At 38.5% G+C, this 19,189-nt stretch overlaps 1 protein-coding gene across 3 annotated transcripts; it reads right to left on the reverse strand.

The window, feature by feature from the left end:
* Positions 1-1,831: 1,831 nt before the first annotated feature.
* Positions 1,832-18,896, reverse strand: LOC115024661 (zinc finger protein 518A). 3 transcript variants are annotated; one of them, XM_029456437.1, is made up of 4 exons: positions 18,172-18,518; positions 14,089-14,163; positions 11,158-11,217; positions 1,832-9,765 (listed from the first exon to the last, which is right to left on the reverse strand). In XM_029456437.1, the coding sequence occupies exon 4, from the start codon at positions 9,743-9,745 to the stop codon at positions 5,651-5,653; it is 4,095 nt and encodes a 1,364-aa protein (XP_029312297.1). In that variant the 5' UTR covers positions 9,746-9,765; positions 11,158-11,217; positions 14,089-14,163; positions 18,172-18,518; the 3' UTR covers positions 1,832-5,650. The 3 variants fall into 3 exon arrangements, with proteins under 3 accessions (XP_029312297.1, XP_029312298.1, XP_029312296.1); XM_029456438.1 differs by lacking the exons at positions 11,158-11,217; positions 18,172-18,518 and adding an exon at positions 18,780-18,896; XM_029456436.1 differs by lacking the exon at positions 11,158-11,217.
* Positions 18,897-19,189: the final 293 nt, after the last annotated feature.

The following is a 19,189-nucleotide window of genomic DNA, read 5'->3' on the forward strand; positions in this document are numbered from 1 at the left end:
TTTGCATCTAGTTTTACATAACAATATTCATATCTAATTATTGCAAATTTACTGCACAAATGTCCAATCTTTCTGCTGCACTGCCTTCCCTCTGGACACACGTCTCTACACATGAGACCTTATCTTTATACACATATTTATTTCCTTAGATATTTATAACACAGCTAAATATTTTAAATGTATGCATAGTTATATTTTATTATCTCGATTTATATTTATTCATTATATGTTTAGGGGAAGTTTATTTCAATCCACTTCTAGTCACCAGCATTTTCATTTATAAAGCACTATACATAATATAACTATATAAGATGATACATAAATCATATCATATCAAAGCCAGAGTATGATGCAGGATAATGTGAGGGTGAGTAATACTCACAATACATTGAGTATTCTGAGCTTGTGTTGCATATGTATACATTTTTTATGCATTACTGTCATTAAATGACAGTGAAATTATTAGTCAATTTAAATGTTAACTGATGAATAATTGTGTTATTATTTATTAATATTAAACACCAAGTCACATACCATTTTTGTGATATTTCGCCTTAATACATACAGTATTGCGTTAAAGTTACTTACTGATAATATGCAAATGTTCTTGCACTTTATTGCTGTAGGGACATAAGGATCAATAAAGATGTCTTAAACAACATGTGTGTTCCAGACAAGAAGCAGTTCAATTCTTCCTTCTGCATCACCTTAAAGACAAACAGAGCATACAGAAAAAAGTATACTACTAATTAGGACAGATACAATATAATAAACTCAATTATTATATTACAAACCTGTAAATCTATAGCAGCATCACAGTTTACCTTCTTCTACTGTTTAGTGTTTCTTTTGTATTCTATGGATCTAACAAACATTGTTTGTCTCAATTCAGATATTTTCACATTGTGACACATTTGATTGGTTATTGAAGCCTATTTATTATAAAGCTATTGTTCCTTCTGTTGCCTGATGGTCTGCCTGCATTGTCAATAAACTAACGCTGCATCCCAATCCCACACGACATACTAATTCAACGCAGGAATTTAGTAGTGTACTCACACTGGAAAAGTGACAACAAAAGTATACTGTCAGCATAAATACATGTAGTACATGTAAGTACGAGTGTGCTGTTGATGCTCTATGTAGTACATGTAAGTACGAGTGTGCTGTTGATGCATGCAGAGCTGGAAACAATAGAATACATTTTGGGTGAAACAGCTTTAAAAGAAAGTATTGAACCTCCCGGGAAACATGTAATGTGTCTTTGTGAAGTTTAACTACAGGTCGCTTTGCAAAGTCACAGGTGGATTGATGTGAAGGCTGCGAAATTCTGCCTTTGTTTTATTGAAGTGATGACATATAAAGTTAAGATTACCATTACCAATGGTTTTCTAATCAACAAGAGCCTGTATGAATGGCCTCTGTGTGCTCCCTGTGCACTCTCACCCCTCTATAAATAAGAATACTGCCAGCTTATCAGGTCCATCTAGCTCAAACTAATGTCCTGTGATAAACCCTCACCAACTTCATGAACATTAAAACATTCAACTTTTGTTGAAACACTTTCTGTTTGAGTTTGTGATTTAGGCCCACAGAAGATCATTCAGCTGAATCTAATTCAGGAGGAGATCCTGTAAGCGTTTGTCTTGTGCTGCCCTCATGTGGATATTTTCAGCATCATCTCCGTTAGACATCCAGCAGAGGGACAGTCGGCTTCATTACTTCCCCTCTGTGTCATATAAAACATATATACATATCAACAAATATATATACATACATAAACTAACCGGTGTCCCAATATTCCTGATAACAACAACAACCCACCACAATATTTCCATAAGGTATGTACATTTATTAGGAGAGTGAACCACTAAGTTGAACAAAAATATACAGTACACATTGTCAACCTGCTAAACAACATTTGAGGCACTTTGCATGAGGAAAGATTGGGTTAAGTTTGAACAGCCTGCTGGACAGGAACAGTTGTGTACATGAAGAGTTCAGCATGTAAGGGTTGAAACCTACAATGTGGTTTGTGTTAGAGTGGAGCATCATCATCCTGAAGGGGAGCAGTGGGAGGTCTTTATGTATGAACTCAATAGATTTCAATTATCGTTCACTTCTCATTTTAGGCTCATACAACTAATGCAAATAAGCTGATCTAGTAGTGTATCCCCATATGGTGGTTCGTCCTTATCACAGTGCAGAACTCATTTGTACAGTTAGAAATCTTAACAACACTTCTTTTTAAAACGTTATGATAGAACCAAATAGTTCTTTGGCCTGAGAGCAGTGAAGAAGACACAGAAGAGACAGAGGAAGCAACGAGGCTGCTTTCACACTGTACATTTCATCATTTATCTGAAACTAACGGAAGGAACCTGGAGTTCATTTGGTGTTAGCATCCATTTGGCTGTGATCATCTCAAACCGTCTGAACGAGGAGGGGAGCTACACAATCAAAGAGAAAGTTGGCTAAAAGAGTGGTAAAAACAATATGTTATTGTTCAAATATTGCATTAAATATTACTGAACACTCAACTGTGTCAAACTAAGCTTCAGCCTATTTTATTAACATGTCTAAAAAATAACTATTTAGTTACTTTATATCCTGTTTTACCTTTAAGTAGTGTATATGTCAGCAATATTTTAAATTGCAGTACAAACCAGTAACCAGGGAGAGAAATATCAAGCACATGAATATTGTAGGACAACCTCAATCCTTTAAACAAAGTTATAACACGATCCTTGTTACGTTAGACGGTTTGCAGGCTAAACCTCAAGTCATGTAGCTTCAGGGAGTCCTGTCTGACGGAGGTTGACAGGTTTGGTACCATCGTGCCTGAACACAGAGCAACACTAAAACCTGTGCTGAGTAAGCATAACTGACAACCCACGCTGTAGCCGAAGCACAGAAGTACTGGGTGGAGGGATAAACTGGTGTTCGTCAAGAAACAGTTCCAACTCCCTCTAAAACAGGCTCATGCTGGCGTTTACCCTGCTTCCAGTCTTTATGCTAAACTAAGCTAAGCTAGGCTAAACACAATCTGGGCTCCAGCTCTGTACTAAACACACAGACATGTCAATCTTCTCATTAAACTCCCTGGAAAAAAGGGATTAAGCGTATTTCCCAAAATGTCGAACAATTCATTTAAGAAGAGAACAGCCCATAATGCGAAGAAGAAAGTTAAATGTGTGTTTGGTTCCATTGGTAAGTCACAAAGATGAGTGGAAAGTAGCTACTACTCATGTTACATTTGTGGGAATTTTATAGGAAATGGTTTCAGGTAATTCACCTGATGTAGAATAAAATGCCCTGTTGTTGAATGGAGCGATTGTTTAAAATGAACATTTAGCAAATGCTGGTGAAAAGCAGGACCTGGTGAGGTCAGAACTTCAGTAATTGGAGGCTGGCTGTTAACAGCCAATTTGAAAATATAACACGTTAGCATGGCTTACATTGTTCAGTCACTTGCATATTGAACGGAATAAAACATTAATTCCACAGTTCCATTATCATCATGTAATACAATCATTAAAACCGTGATCAAAAACAAAGTCCATGTTGCCATGAAAAAAAGTGTAAAATGTTACATTAAAACAAATGTATGTACAAAACGCTGGACTGGATGATGCCAGTGAGCAGATTTATAATTACAACATTAATGCAATAACAGGTGAACGTTGTTGCAGAGTCCAAACACATAGGTTACGTTCAGGGCTTCAACTACAGGTAAAATGTCTACAGAGCATAAAAAACCAATGTGACATTAACTAGAAAATCAGTTCTGAAAGTATTTGATATCAACAAGAAACTCTTTTCAATGAGTGAAAATTTAAAAAGGTGTGAAAATGCATTTTTCTGTGTTCTTTCTGTTTTCTGGGTGCCCTGGGTGCTAGAGCAAATTGATGTCAAGACTTGCGGTTTCACGTTTTTATATACACCATCTATTCCTGTAAACCTTTATTCGCCAACCTCTCAGTCATAAAAAAAACACCTTAGTCCTTCTCATCAGCAGTAACACGCGGCACACTATCAAAGGGAATAATCCCTTTCTTTCCTAACAGGATGTTAATGTGAAACAGCTGCAAGAAGGATTGAGGTTGACTGATGGTATCTTAAATACAAACAAATGGGACTAAAGTTAAACAAAAAGCAAATGGATATTTGTTATATTATTGTTTGAGACTAGGACACTTGTTCAATGCCTGCTTGAGAATGTACGTAATATGTTTGACTTAGAGCTGAAGTGATTAGTTGATGGACAGAAAAATTATCTGAGACTATTTTGACACTCAGTTTTGTAATCCTAGATGCCAACATCGCATCATCCGCTTTGAGAGGAGTTGCTCGTTTCTTTGATTGGTGATAATAAACTTATTATCTCTGGACTGTTTGTCTGATGATGTCACCTTGGTCTTAATAGACATTTTTGACTCTATTCTTACATTAAATAGACCAAATGATTAATTGATTCATGAAGAAGATAATCAACAGATTAATCGATAGTGAAAATAGTTGTTAGTTGCAGTCAGAGTTAAACCATTGTTAATATGACATATGGGTATATATACTCAGAACCTTTACAATTCCAATTGTAATTCCATTTTGTCAACTTTTGCATCTTAAAGGTTTGAAAGTGAATGCCAAATCTTAATCTCCAGCCCTGTGACAACACTGGACTGTAACATTTCTGTTGTTAAGACTCTCTTGATGTTTCCATCCTGAACCACAATCATCTTAAATGAACAAACAATGCAAACCCGAAAAAGTAACAATCTGAAAGACAATTCATGAGACATTGAAGATTTATCGGTAAACTAAACAGGCGCACAAGTGAACAGTGTGAGCTGCTGACAACAAATATTGCTGCATGGAAACTGCATAGGGTGTACAAAGGGCTGACCTGTAAATACTGACAGAACCATGTTACAGACACAGGATTTATTTTCTGCAAAAGTATTTGATATAACCATTTGTCTGTTTGCAACACTGATTGCATTTTTAAGTGATACTGTGAAAAATCTTAGCTCTAGTTATTACAAGCACATGCTACAGATGGACAAAACCCTGACAAGGAAACTGTAAACTAATCCTGAAGAAAGAATAGAGACAAATGATATCCCCTTCAATACAACCTCATACCAAATCTAATCATTTGGACCAGAAACAAAAGGAATTTGTTGTTGAGTTAAGATATACAAATAGGTTTCCTGTCCTTATGTGCAGGATAATAAAAGAAGATACTAAAGTCCCTTAAACTAGGCCTCTGCTTATTTGACATTTATGAGCAAAAATGACAAACCAGATTAATATGAAATCACCTGAGTAATTTAATCCAGCTCTATACAACCTCTTGTGCTGTTGTCCCCTCTCCTTAAACTTGCGCTCTTACCACTCAACTCCTAATTACAGTGTACCATTTTCACAGTTCAATTTGACCATGATATAAATCATGCTTGCAGTACAGGATTCATCAGAAAATGCACCTATGAAAAGATAAACTATGATTTACTTCAGAATATGTATTTACAGGAACAGAAATTAAACAAACATATAGTGGAAGGTCATTCAAAAATATACAACTTCAACCATTTGTTTCACCTCAATACGCTAGAATATCATCCCATTTAGAGGCAACGGGAAACTTTCAGAACAGTTTATTCCAGTCTCTGGTGGCCTCCATGAGGTGCCGCTGGCCGTGGCCGATCCAATCTTCTTGGCTGTTGAAGAGCCGACCACAAAACCAACAGTCAAACACCACAGGCTCTTTTCCACAACCTGATAGAGTGTCAACTACCTCATACTTTTTTTTGCTTTTTTTCCTCAACTTCAGTTTCAGGAGGAATCGTTCTCTGACAGAACTCTGAACTGGCCGGGATCTAGGATCGTCGCTATGAGACGATGCACCTTTGGTCGATGAATTCTTCCATAGAGCACCAAGCTCAGAGAGCGCTTGGATTGTTTTCTGAGACAGAGAGACCTTAGTAACAGCACCTTTGTGCCTGTTTACTACCTTCATGATATTGGCCACTTCGGGAATGTCAGCATCTGGATGATTGAGCACCACGACAGGTTGGTATCTACGAGGGCATTTGATCTGCTGTAGAGAACTGAACGGGGCAAGCCTGAGTATCCTTTCAACTTCTTTGGCTACAGGCTTCCATAACACAGTAGTCTCTTTCTCAGTCAGTACTTTATTTGATAGTCTTCTAGCTTTATGCACCGTTGCTGGAAGCTCGTCAAATAATGGTTTCCTGCGCCTTTTCCTTTGGCTTGGAGGACGAATTGGCCTTGGGGCTAGGAAAGATTTCTCTGCTTCACACAGTTGTATCTTTACATTCAACTGAGAGGGTGAAATGCAAGAATCCGTGACATCTTTCTGTGCATTATTTTGTATGGGGATCAATTTCTTTACTCCATTGGAGGAATTTGCATTTGTTTTGTTTGATGACACCAGAAAACACTGAGTCTGAGGACTGGTGGCCAAAAACAAAGGTTGACTGCTTGAAGTTTGAGCGCCACTTGTGAGAAGGCTACCAGTAGGAGTGACAATCTTAAATATGACTTTGTTTCCAGTACTTTCACTGGTTTGGCTAGACTGAGTCCCAATCTTTGTCTCTTGGTTGTTCAATATTAAGCCTGATTTGGGTGGAGAAATGTATCGGAGCAAGAATGCCTGGTGACCGGTCTGCAAAGTGCTAGGTTTGTCTATAGAGGTCACGTTCAGTGGGAGTTGTGTACCTGCCAGTCTGGGGCCAGGAGAACTGGGGGTCTGAACAAATGGAACGGACCTCTGTACCAAGTAGCACGTTGGCTGTGTCTTTGCCGTTTTGTCTGTTGGTGTATTATGTGGTGTGCTTGAAAAGAGTACAGGACCCTTAAAACCTGGGCTGTTGATAAGGTAGTGATTTGAGGTGGTGCTAACACCTGGTTGAACAGCAGAGAGAATTGTTGTCCCTTTTTCAGCAGCTCCTGCCTTTGCTGCTGATACACCCATCCTCCTGCTGTTAGTAGTAAGGCTTACTCCAGTAGGATTACTTGATCGTTCTAACCCTGGCTTCATATAAGATACATTGATCTGAGGATTTGCAGAATTAGTTATCAGTTTGAAACCAGGAGTGGACTTAACCTGCACCGGCATGGCAAATCGATTCTCAGTAGTTCTCAGGAGTACTGACTGCTTACCCTCCGGCAATTGAAGAATTCGTAGAGTTGTTTTTGTTTGTTTTATAGAATCATTACTTGTACTTGTAGATCCAACTCTTTCCTTATTAAGTTGTTGGGTAATGATTGCATCTGAATGTTCCTCCACAAAACTGCCCAAGAAAGTTGAACTACTCCTTGTTTCTGACTGTTTGTTAGATATAGGAATGCTCTCTTCCTCAATTTTAATAATATTAAAGTCTTTGAGCACTGACTCAGGATTTTCATCCTCAGTGGCAGGATCGTCAACACAAGCTAAGCACTCATCAACCTCAATATCACCATCGGACACCTCTTCTTGAGTGGAGTCTTCTCCATCGACACTTTCTGTGAATGGTTCTGGAGACTCTGCCAAAGTCAAGCTAAAAATATTCTCTTTTTCTGCTGAATGTTCGGACATATTGTCAAAGTTTTGGGTAGTGTTAGGTGAAGTGCCAAATGTTTCCTTGGAATAATTGTGAAAAGTAAATACTTCTTGGTTTGGTGAATTGTGTGTGCAGTTTTCTGAGCCCATGGTACCTTCTCTGCGGCTACCTGAACTGGGTGGGTCTGACTCTGATGGAGGTGCTTGATACCTCAGATGCTTCTTAAAATGTTGCTTGCTGTTTACATGTATAATTTCAGTTCTAACCCAATCAGTTTTTTCTGGAGTACTGGTGGTACTGGATTGGTCATCATTTACTATAGCTTTAAAAGAAGAGTTTTCTTTGTCTGCTTCTGTGTCAGTCATTAATAACTCATCTGAAGCCCCACACTTTTCAATTGTTTCTTTGGAGACTTGCAATGTTTCCTGAGAAACCTTTGAAGATAAACTAGTGACCTTCCTAGCACACATTGCTGAATGATTACTGATTTGAAGACCACTATGGTAGGTTGCATCAGAGTTAAATGCGACAGAGACTGAGTTATTATCAAACTTACTTCTCTCTGAGCAGTTTGTTTGACTTGGGTGACTTTGGTTGCCCGCGTGATCCAACTCATTTGTCATGGGGTATAATGTATCTGCACAAGTCGAAGACCTACTTAGAAAAGGATTAGTTTGCTCCCCAACATCAGCTCTAGGTGGGGTTGAATCAAGGTTGCAAACAGAGGTTTCTTCCTCCTCAATCTTTACTTTAACTGCCATAATATCATCTGGATCCATCTGCATGCAAGATCCACTTCTTGGTGAAAGAGCAAAACAATGTGATGTTAAGTTCTTGCTATTAGAACATTGCCCATTCTCACTAAAAACTTTACTTTTATCCAACTCAGGGTTTGGTGCTGAGGAGCCCACGTCTTCAACCAGGGAATGGTTTTGATTGGATGAATCTTGCTTTGCTGTTGGTATTACTTTAAGAACTAAATGCTTTTTGCCATCAACCATCTTGAATCCCATCACTTTGGTTGTGCAGTTGGGGGGAAGAGAGATTTTGTTCTTAACCATCAGAACAGTCAATCCATTGGGACTGGTGTGACTTGCAGCATCAGAACTTGGAGAGTTGTCACATTCCTGTAACATTACTGGCATTAACTGCTCTGTATTATTTGAGCCTTTGCTCAAATTTCTGTTTTCCTTTTTTGCATCCACAAAGTGGTGGGTCTCCTCAAATGATATCTCTGGTTTCATTAGCCTGCCATTTTGGTTTTGTAAACTCCCAGAGAGACAGTTAAGTTTTGATATCCTCTGAGCCTCCTGTGATTCACCACTCTTTTTCAGCAAATGTTTTAAGCTTGCAGATGAATTTGCTGCAGTGGCACCGTCTTCTAAAGCCTTCCATACATTCTGTCTTTCAGCTTGCTCTTTGTGAACAGCTGTTGTGTGTTTTTTCAGGTACTCGCTTCTTGATGCACCATATCCACAGATCTGACAAGTGAAGGGGAATGTAACTGAGTGAGCTTTCATATGCTTCTGGTAACCCTCTTCGTTCAAGCTGATATGACTGCATTTTGAACACTTCCAAGGACTCTCGTTATGATGATGGATGTGCTGGACGAACGTACCTGCATCCACAGTTGTAAACTCACACCAGTCACAGTTAAACTGTCCATTTAGACTGTGACACATGATGTAGTGTCTGGTAAGCAACAGCAGAGAGTACTGGACATCATTGTTGCAGAGCTCACATGTAACCAGAGTATTCCTGTGCTCAATCCGATGGCGTTGAAGAGCAGGGAACTCGTGAGTGACAAAACCGCACAGGTCACAAGGGTATGTAGGAAGGATTCCTTTATGGGACGCACGGAAATGTTTAAGGAGATCATTGGGGCTATATGTGTAATCATCTTTACACACAGAGCATCCAAAACTCAGAATCTTTCCAGAGAAAACAGCCCCCTGCTGAATTTTACAATGGGACTTATTGAGAGTTTGTTTATCTTTCTTGGAACTCCCATGTTCCTTAATGGGAGATTCTTCGGCATTATTGAAGAGTGGCCCATCTGTCACTTCTCTGAAATGCTTGTATACAAAGTCTTTCACCTTTTCTTTTTCATCTCCTGTTACTGATATGTTGCAGTTTTTGGCAGAATCATTCAGTATTGTGAGGTCTTCTTCCATAGTTGTAAATCTACAGATGTCTGGAAAAGAAGTAAACAAATGGGTTTTTCATTAGTACAATCAGAAGGATCCCACTTACTCTAAATGCATTTAACAATGCTGCAGAGCACATAATTATAATATCTATAAGTATACAACCAAATGTATTGAAAGGAGGCAAAGTCTGTGTTCCAACAGGAGAGACACTTCTCAGGTGTTACCAGCGGCATAAATTAGAAACAACATTCATCAATTACACAACATAATCTGGCATTTAGTTACTAATTAATAAATGGCCAAAGAACAAGATGTTAAAATCAGTAGGCTCATTTGTTAAACTTTTACCATTACTGCTTACTGTTAACATTTTCACATGACACACCTATGTTAGTAGACAATGTACAGAATGTGACATTTCAATCCCTGACTGGCCAACCCAATTAACTAAACTAAATCTGAATTGTTCCAAAGAAACTGTGATTAGTGAAGTCTAACTTTTTCCCTGGCCATTATACAAAACATCATAGGACAATAACGCTCCAGAAGATGGACCCCCAGCACTGTGAGTGAAGGGAACCGCCACTTTCCACTGGATTAACAAATGTTCTGTTGCTGCCGTTACACAGGTCAGACCCAGACGCAGCCCCAGCTGGGAGTCACAGCGGCCTGAATTCAACTTGCTGCGGCCGATGACTGAGGGTCCATCTCACGGAGCTGCCAAATGCCGACCGCTCTCCTTCCAGCGGGGTGGTGTCTTGGCCACGGGGAGGATGGGACAAAGGTGCGGGTTGTTTTCTTGTTTCTTTGGACTTAGTCCAAAAAACAAACTATTAAATTGCACACGGACGGTATAGCCTCCGGTTTTCGGCACAAACACAATGATGGCTAACGTAAACTATAGGCCGAAGTTAATGTGAAACTATGGAACATTCTATCAAACACATTTGTTATTGCTATTGATAATGTTCATGGCGATACATATCGTTTCATTGCACAGATTTATTTTATTTTACAAAACTGAAAAAGAACCCACACTGCCAACTCTAATGACCCTCACACTTAGAGGAAACACTTATCTGCAGCTCACCAAAAAAGCCAAAATAAAGAAATTGAAAGGCTTGTAGTCAAAACAGAATCCCTCTAGTCTGCATACCAGTGTTGTCAGAGAAGGTGGAAGTTACCACATTGATTGGCAAGTATGCTGCCTGCTCACTGAAAGCTCCGTCAGAGAAACAAATCCTGCCAATCAGAAACTCTCTCCTTCCTGCTTGCATGCCAATTAACTTCTCACAGACTTGTTCCTTGCTGCCATGCTAAGATTTGCAATACAGTGTACAAATCTCAATGAAAGAAAAAAACATTTGGAGACTACATATACATTTGTCCTAATAAAGTCTCAAGCTTCCCATGATATTACATTGACATTCACACACCTGCTCTGATTGCTTTCCTCTCTTTTGAGCCAGTAGCTTCGCTGGAAACTTGCTTAGTTGCTGCCGAGAGTAAGAGATAATATTATTATATATTATTATTAATATATAACATATAAAAAGTAGAAATAAAAAAAACCTGACTGAAGAACCACCACTTTAAAAAAAACACGTGAAAGCTACTTCACCAGGTGAACCTCCTCTAAACAATGATCAAAAGATACACCAACAGAGCTGACAGCGTGCTACAGAGCCCAGTATGTGGTTCAGTTGGTCCATGACCTGACAACTGTTACAGTTTATATTGCACTGTAATAAACAACAGCACCATGCAGCCAAAGCTAACCAGCAAACAGTAAACAAATAAACAAGTGCTGAAACAATGTCCAACTCTATCAGATAAGAGCATCAAGGAGAAGAGCCCCATAGTTTGGATGTCTGCTCAGGACTGTGTGGACATGTACTGACTGGCCACTTTATTAGCAACAGCTACAATCGTATGCAATCCAGTAAAACAGCTCTGTAGAGCTAACTAACGGACGGCTACTTGACAGAGGAAGCCAGCTAGCTGCTCTATGACTGGTTATCCTATAAAACTGAGCCCCAAGAACAACAAGAAGGTGTTTAAAGACCTGGGCGGTGAACATGCCCACCATGCAGAAGTACGCTGAGAGGAAATTAACTTTCAAGTGTTAATGAACTTAAAACGGGGATCGCAACGTTCCTTTCAGAATCTAAGTCGGCACTTGCGGACCTATCTGGTGATGCAGTGCGGCTTACACAAGTGGTATATCTCGCTGATGTGTTTGAACAGTTGAACATTTTGAATCCGTCTCTGCAAGGGAGGAGACACAATATCTTCGAACAAACTACTTTCCGCTAAAAAGCATAGACGATGAGTAGATATGCAATCCCTTTGGAGTCGACATGGAAAGCGTCACATTGCCTAGCAACGAGGAAGCTCAGCTGGTCGAGCTTTCATGTGACAACGTGTTGAAAGGAAATTCAGCGAGGTGAGCGCCTCTCAGCCTTTGTGTATTGTGATGACAGAGTATCCCTCCCTTGCAATCAAATATATCCAACCATTCAGCACAACATATCTTTGTGAAAGTGGATTCTCAGCTCTGGTGCACCTAAAGACTAAGCATCGTAACAGAGTAACCATTGAACCACCCCTGACTTTGAGACTCTTATGAAGAGCAAAAGAACATCCCCAGCTTTCCTATCAACTTGCCTGCAGTTTGTTTTGAGGCCAGTACACATATGCTGTTTATTCATGTTTAGTATTCTTTAAAATAAACTAATTGAAAAGGCATATGGACTGGGGATATCACGATAACAGAAATGTAGCAGTTGATACTAATACCAGTGAAATTTCCTGATTCTCGATACCAATTCAATACCATGGTAATTTTTTTTAACAATAAATTCCATGTACTTCAACATATTCTCCTTTATATCCATTTGCATACTGGCTGTTGTTAGGAAGGTAAACAGGTCATAATTCCCTCTATAATATATATTGCTGTGAAAACATCTCCTTCAAACAACTGAATTTATTCAAGTTTCTCACTAAAAACTACAATTTACAAGACTTTGTTGAACACATCATAATCATGTTTTAATTTACCTTTGCCTAATTTTCATTTTTACTGAATATAGCATGAATGCACCACAATGCAACTCTATGGAACCTCCGTTCACCGGCAGCTAACTGCTAACAGCTAATGTTAACTAGCTTTCCTCCAGCTGATTTTAACACTGATTTGTTGTTCACAATGAAGCATCATCAGGGAAAGAATAGGGTGCGTCGATAGTGAGATAATAGGTAATACTGGGTCCCAAACTTGTTTTCTATTGTACCCTGGTCGATGTTAGTCAAGAGCCCTGACAGTACTACTGGGAAAGTTTTCCGAATTTTGGCATCGACTTGGTACTGATGTATCGCTTCTTGTGACATCCCTAATATAGACTTTGTTAATAAGTTCTTTATTTATCAAGCCAACCTGTGTGTTTTAAGACATGTTTAACATTTTGTGACATAAAACTGAATGTGAGGTATTTCATCTTGTGTGGACCGTTAACTAATTACTAAGGGGAAATCTGGACCCTGAGTAGGGAACCAGTGGGGACCAGTAGGGACCCACTCTCAAGCCACTTTTTCTATTACAGTTTAGCAATCAACTTTCATCTACCTTTGAATCTATTATGATATTTTATTATAATATTATTTTATTCTTTTTATTTTGATTATGAATTTCAATTGCTTATTTTACTTATTAATATTATTGTTTTGTTTATGTTTTATGAAAAGAAAAGTGCATCTTGAACAAAAATTGCCAAACCTCATCCTACAACCACAATGTCCATCTCTCCTTGTTATAGGGTCACTTCGCCCAAATTAGAGAAAAACACATTTTCACTTACATCTAGCGTTATCCAGCCAGGCTTTGAGATGTTCTACCGCAATATAATTTAGCTTGTGGTTATCACAGCTTTGAAAGAAATTCAACAGAAACATCCCTTTTCAGAGAAAACGTCCCTGTTACTCTGGATACGCTACAGAACACACTGTCAACAGTTTGACACAGAGATTCAATTGTATGTTTGTATTCAAGAAATCCAAATGTAAAGTATTGACACTAATGCTGTGAGCACCAGAAACATAATTCCGTTCACATCCACTGAGTTCAAGATGTTGGTAGAAATCTAAGAGAGATATGTCAAAACCATCAAATCTATCTACATGGCAAGATACCACCATTAGTGATAATTTGATAATTTAGTAGTAAGTGTCTAAAAAAGTAAATAAAGAAGTAAATAAACAAAACACTCCAAAAACAAAATTCAGATTCTAAGGTCCACACTGAAGATACAGCTTCATTGCTGAGGTAAGAATAAATGGTAAGAATGCATTTAATAAGCAGTTATTACCTGTACTCCTTTAGGACAAACTCAAACATGAATGTCGTGTCTGAAGAAGAGGAACTTGCAGTGTGGCCACGGTGCCTGTAAGACAGAAGCATAACATTACAACTTCCAGTTCTCAGATTGTACAATTTAACTTTCCATTTAAAAACTACTAACTGTGTTATTTAAATATGGAAACATTTGAACTTGACTTGGAAAATGTATTTGTGGAGATCATTTTGTCTAACAAATTAGATTCCAGTAGCGCTGTGTAGGATTGTTTCAGACTTGATCCAAACATTTCAATAACTTCAGAAGTCCAAAAGTCAAAATGTACTGGAAAAAAAAAAAAAAAAAATTCATCTAACCAAATATTACGCTTCAATCCATATTTGTCGGCGTTTAGCCTTTCAAAAACAACATGTTCAATGTGGTCAAAGAACTGTTTGTTTTCCCACTTTTTTTAGGGTTATGACCTCATAATTAATAATAAGACAACATTCGAAGCTGCTGAGTGTCCACATACATTACATAACTAACTGTATGAAATGATTAGGATTTTGGCAAATTGTTTCACCTTTATATATATATTGCCATCAAAGTAGTGTTTCAGATTTAACTGAAGATGACATGTGCACACAAAAAGCCCTTTTGAGTCTTAATTAACACACACAAAAAACCTAGCAATCGGGCTTTAAAGGTACCCTCATGAGTTTTTGACCTCTAGCTTTATAGAGCAGTTTTTTATGAGAGGGACAGGGACCCTTTTATATTTGTCTTGTGCACACATGTTGGTGACGCGATACACATTCCTTTCAATAGTGTTGCACTATTCCACTGATCTAAAGGTGGCGGTAACAGCCAAGAAACACAGCAATGTGCCAAAAAGTTAGGGAAGAGGAAGAACGCAAACTAGTAAAGTGCAACACATGTGTTATGGCTCCAAGAGACTTACAATGTGTTGTGCTGAGTAACACTGAACGTAAACACAACTTCTGTTGGTTCACAAAGAAACCCCACAGGGACCCTTCAAATGTGACCAAATTATCTGAGCACAAACTGCAGGTGGAAAAGTGATGACACTGCAAAAGTCTTAAACATATAATCATCCCAAAAAAACAACCTGCCATACTGTTAATAACAATGAATTCATTGATTATTTCACTTCCACTAAGAAATAACAAATAGCTGAATTCAGTATCAATGTGAGAATCAACTGTCTCTTTTTGTTTTGTTAATAAGTTTTGCTGTTATTTCTTATACTCTACAGGCTCATTTCTTTTTTTTAAGCATTTGATAAACGATAGTCAGCAACATTAATATGTGAGCCATCTTTACTTGCAGCCCTTGTTATTTTTAAGAGTTATGCATGTGTGTTGCGTACATAAAGATACATACAGAAGTTAATCTATAATGTAGAAGTTATTGACTTACAGGCTTTTACCTGATTGCAAGATCAGCTAAGCCTATTTTGCACCAATCATATTCAGAACCATAGTAGTATTAGAGCATAAACTCGAAAACACCCTGTACAAGATCACCTTTACAAGTGAGAGAAGCGCAACAGTTACAAAAACATAAATAATGACTATAATCCTTTTAATGACAGAACTAATGCTGTGTTAAATGTGGAGCTGAAATGATTAATCGATAAGTCAACTGATAATTAATCAGCAACAACTTTGATAAATCGATTACTGATTGAAGTCATTATTTTCCACAAAACATTCCATAGCTGAAGCTCCTCAATTGTGAGGATTGGCTTCTTTTTATGATCCAATGTGATAACGTAGTAAAGGAAAGTATTCAAAAGAGAACTCAGAGAACTGGACTTTTAAAAACACTGTCACACTCATAATGGAAGCAGAAGCAGAGAAAAGTCTTTTTTTATTCCAGACGTCACATTCTTGTCCAAATCTACATTACCCACAATGCAACGAACGGCCGACTATAAGAGATTCAGCATGTTATACAAGTAGCAGCTAATATGGCATGGAGCCTCAAGCCTGCAGCACAGATGAGGAGCTACGACGGCCTAATGAGCTCACATCTTTCTAACTCCAGATTTATTTTCATTTTCAAACTTGTAGTCTTCAACCACAACCAACGCAGACTCAAGTGACATCACTTGGACATCTCATCAGACTTGTCACACCTCCTTCTGGAGACATTTAAGGCTTTATACTACTTTACACATATACTAGTATATAAGGTACTCCCAACACCTGGAAATAGATTTAAGGTTGTGACACACCAAGCAGATTATCGGCCATCGGTTGATGTCACGGTGAGTGTCTGTCGGCCTAGTTTTTGCGGTGTGTCCCGCACCGTCTGTACTTTTCGGCCCTGCAGACAGTCTCAGTCAGACACAGGCAGCATGCTGAATTGCTCTGATTGGCTGCTCAGTTTAAGTGAATCAGTGCACGAGAAGAGAAACGGATGTGAGGAAAACAAACAAACAACTAAAGTGAAGAGGCACACAGGCTCTGTTCATTTTTCATCTTCATCTCGTCTGATCAACACTTACTTTAACAACGACATGGCTACCTGGAATGAAGTGTTCAGCGAGAGAGGTGTGAAAATGGTCAGCAAAAGCTGCTTTGTTTTAATGTGTCATAACAGCTTATATATTTACAAGTCAGGTCTTCCAGTTTACTTTTCTAATGATGAATACAGACTACCGCCGCCTGCTGAGTTATTTCCTCTCACGCAGGCGCAGAAAGTACGTGCTAGTTTGCTGTTGGCTGTAGTCTTTGTGGTGTGTCCAAATACGACTTTTGGGCCAAGACAGAGGCAACGAGAGGAGACACAACAGTCTTCTCTGTCGCCACTAGTTCTTTGACGTCTGTTTGGTGCGTCTGGGCTTTAAGATGTGGAAAACGTGTGGCACTCCCCTTCAATATGTATGGCTTGTAGACGAACATGCAAAGTAAAGACTCCAAGCGATTAATCAATTGATCAACAGATAAATTGAATGACCATTTAAAGAATATATTATTTGTCGAGCAGTCATTTAAGTTTGCAGTGTTGTTTTCATGTTTTGAACCCCACATAATAACTTTTATACCTTTCTTACGGAGTCAGCATTAATTCTATTGAACAGACAATTACACAGTAATAGAGGCAACATTAAGATGACTGAAAATCAACAGAGAAATGTACAACATGTAACAGGGTGTGCTCTTTAAAAACACAGATTACAGATACCACCACATTGCTTCGACAGTACACTTATAAAGTCATAATGTTAGTCAGCAGGATCTGCATTAGACCACAACTCAATATGTATCAGTCAGCTGTCAACACCGTGGATCTGAGGAAGCCATGTTGAAGGAAAAAATGGCTGTCATGATTGTATGACTTATCTGCCCCAGCCCCTTCAGCCAATTTAATTTTTGTTAACATTTTCTTCACCAACACTTAGGCTGGCTTAAATCCTTTATATCAATAACATAGCCTACTTGAAAACATGATGGAAATTATGATGTTCAAATCAAACTCAACTATAAAAGAGACAAGCCTATTAAGCTGTTATTATTTATGATATATGAAACTAATATAAGTGTCATAAAACTGAGCAGGACTTTAGTGAATACCTGGGGTGCAGACAGGTAGGCTTCTCCTGGCACACACCTTCTAGATGAATAGAAATAAATGAAGCTTGGAGATGAGAGGAAAAGTTGCATCGTCTCATAACTGCAATTCCACTCAGCCTCAGTCACATAACACAGGCACAAGTACAACGTGTTGCAAACGTGTGAATCTAAGCCTTGACCTTACAATTTGACATATTTCTTTACATTTAATTTAGGTTCACTTCTTCGAGTGACTTGCTCCATAGTCGCTTAAGTTTAGGAAACGCGAGGGAACGCTGCATCAGTGGGAGAATTAAAGGCTATAGACAGACAGCAACAAAGGACTCCACAATGTACACTGCGATATTGTATTACACTGTGGCAATGTATATCTCGATACATGGAAAATATGTGAGCCACTTTGCGATAATGTCCGTGTCTGTGGAGTTTAATAACGAGTTATTTTACACCAAAATAAAGCCCCCACCCACGCGAAGATATTTAAAGTTACATAAAATCTTTTATTTCTTACTATGAACTCGATGGAAGTTCAGGCGGCGTCCCGTCAACGTCCGACATTATGAAAAGGAGGTTAATGTGGAAAAAACACAGCAGAAACATTTGCCTTCCTTCTCTCCTCTCTATGGATCCACAGCGACGACGGCCATGACAGTTCATCCGGGTACTGATGTGCTCTTGACACTCATGTAGAAGCGGATGAATATGTATTGCTTGTCAAATACCAAACTAGTGCCGTGAAGGACATTTTTTCGTAGACAACACAGTTAAAACAACTTTCACTTAAGTGGATATATATTCTGTTTTACGAGAAGACCATAACAACCTGACGGTGTTTTCGCAGCATGAGCCCTACGTCATTCGTTGCCTGTGTGTGTGTGTGTGTGTGTGTGTCCTAGGAGGAAGAAGAAGCAATGAGCAGCAATGGCAGATATACGCCATTTCCTATTGACTGCGTTACATGTAGGCTGATATGGCTTTGTTCATTCCCGATAAGGAATTATTTATTTTTCAACTCTCATACTCTGAACTCAATACTTTTACTAAATCATGTTCCTCTCATACACACACGCACACACAAACGTACAATAATGGCGGATGTGAAGCTCACACTTCTCTTACCTCATCACCCTACATTGTAACATTGTAGCAGTGTGCACTGACAATGTTTCACACCAGCTATATGCGCAGTCTTCAGTGAGTAATTCGACTTAAAGATGTCAGTTTACTCTGTGTCTCTGTTTGCCCCCCTCTTTCTCTCTGCCCCTTTATGTGTTGGTTGAGCATTAGTCTGCCATTATAGCCATTTGGATTGTGACACTGCCATAGAGTTGACTATTGATTATGAATCTCTTTAACCATATGCATAGACAATGTTAGAAATACATAAAGAGACTATTATAACTATTTTCCAAGACAGTATAGACTATGAATTTGTTAGATAATATGTGTAATTTAGTTAATTGTTGTAACACCAACAATAACTTAACTCTATTGATTATGATTTTAAATATGGAAAGGACAGACTCTCA

Source organism: Cottoperca gobio, chromosome 19 (assembly GCF_900634415.1).
Source record: "Cottoperca gobio chromosome 19, fCotGob3.1, whole genome shotgun sequence".
NCBI classification, from domain to species: Eukaryota; Metazoa; Chordata; class Actinopteri; order Perciformes; family Bovichtidae; genus Cottoperca; species Cottoperca gobio.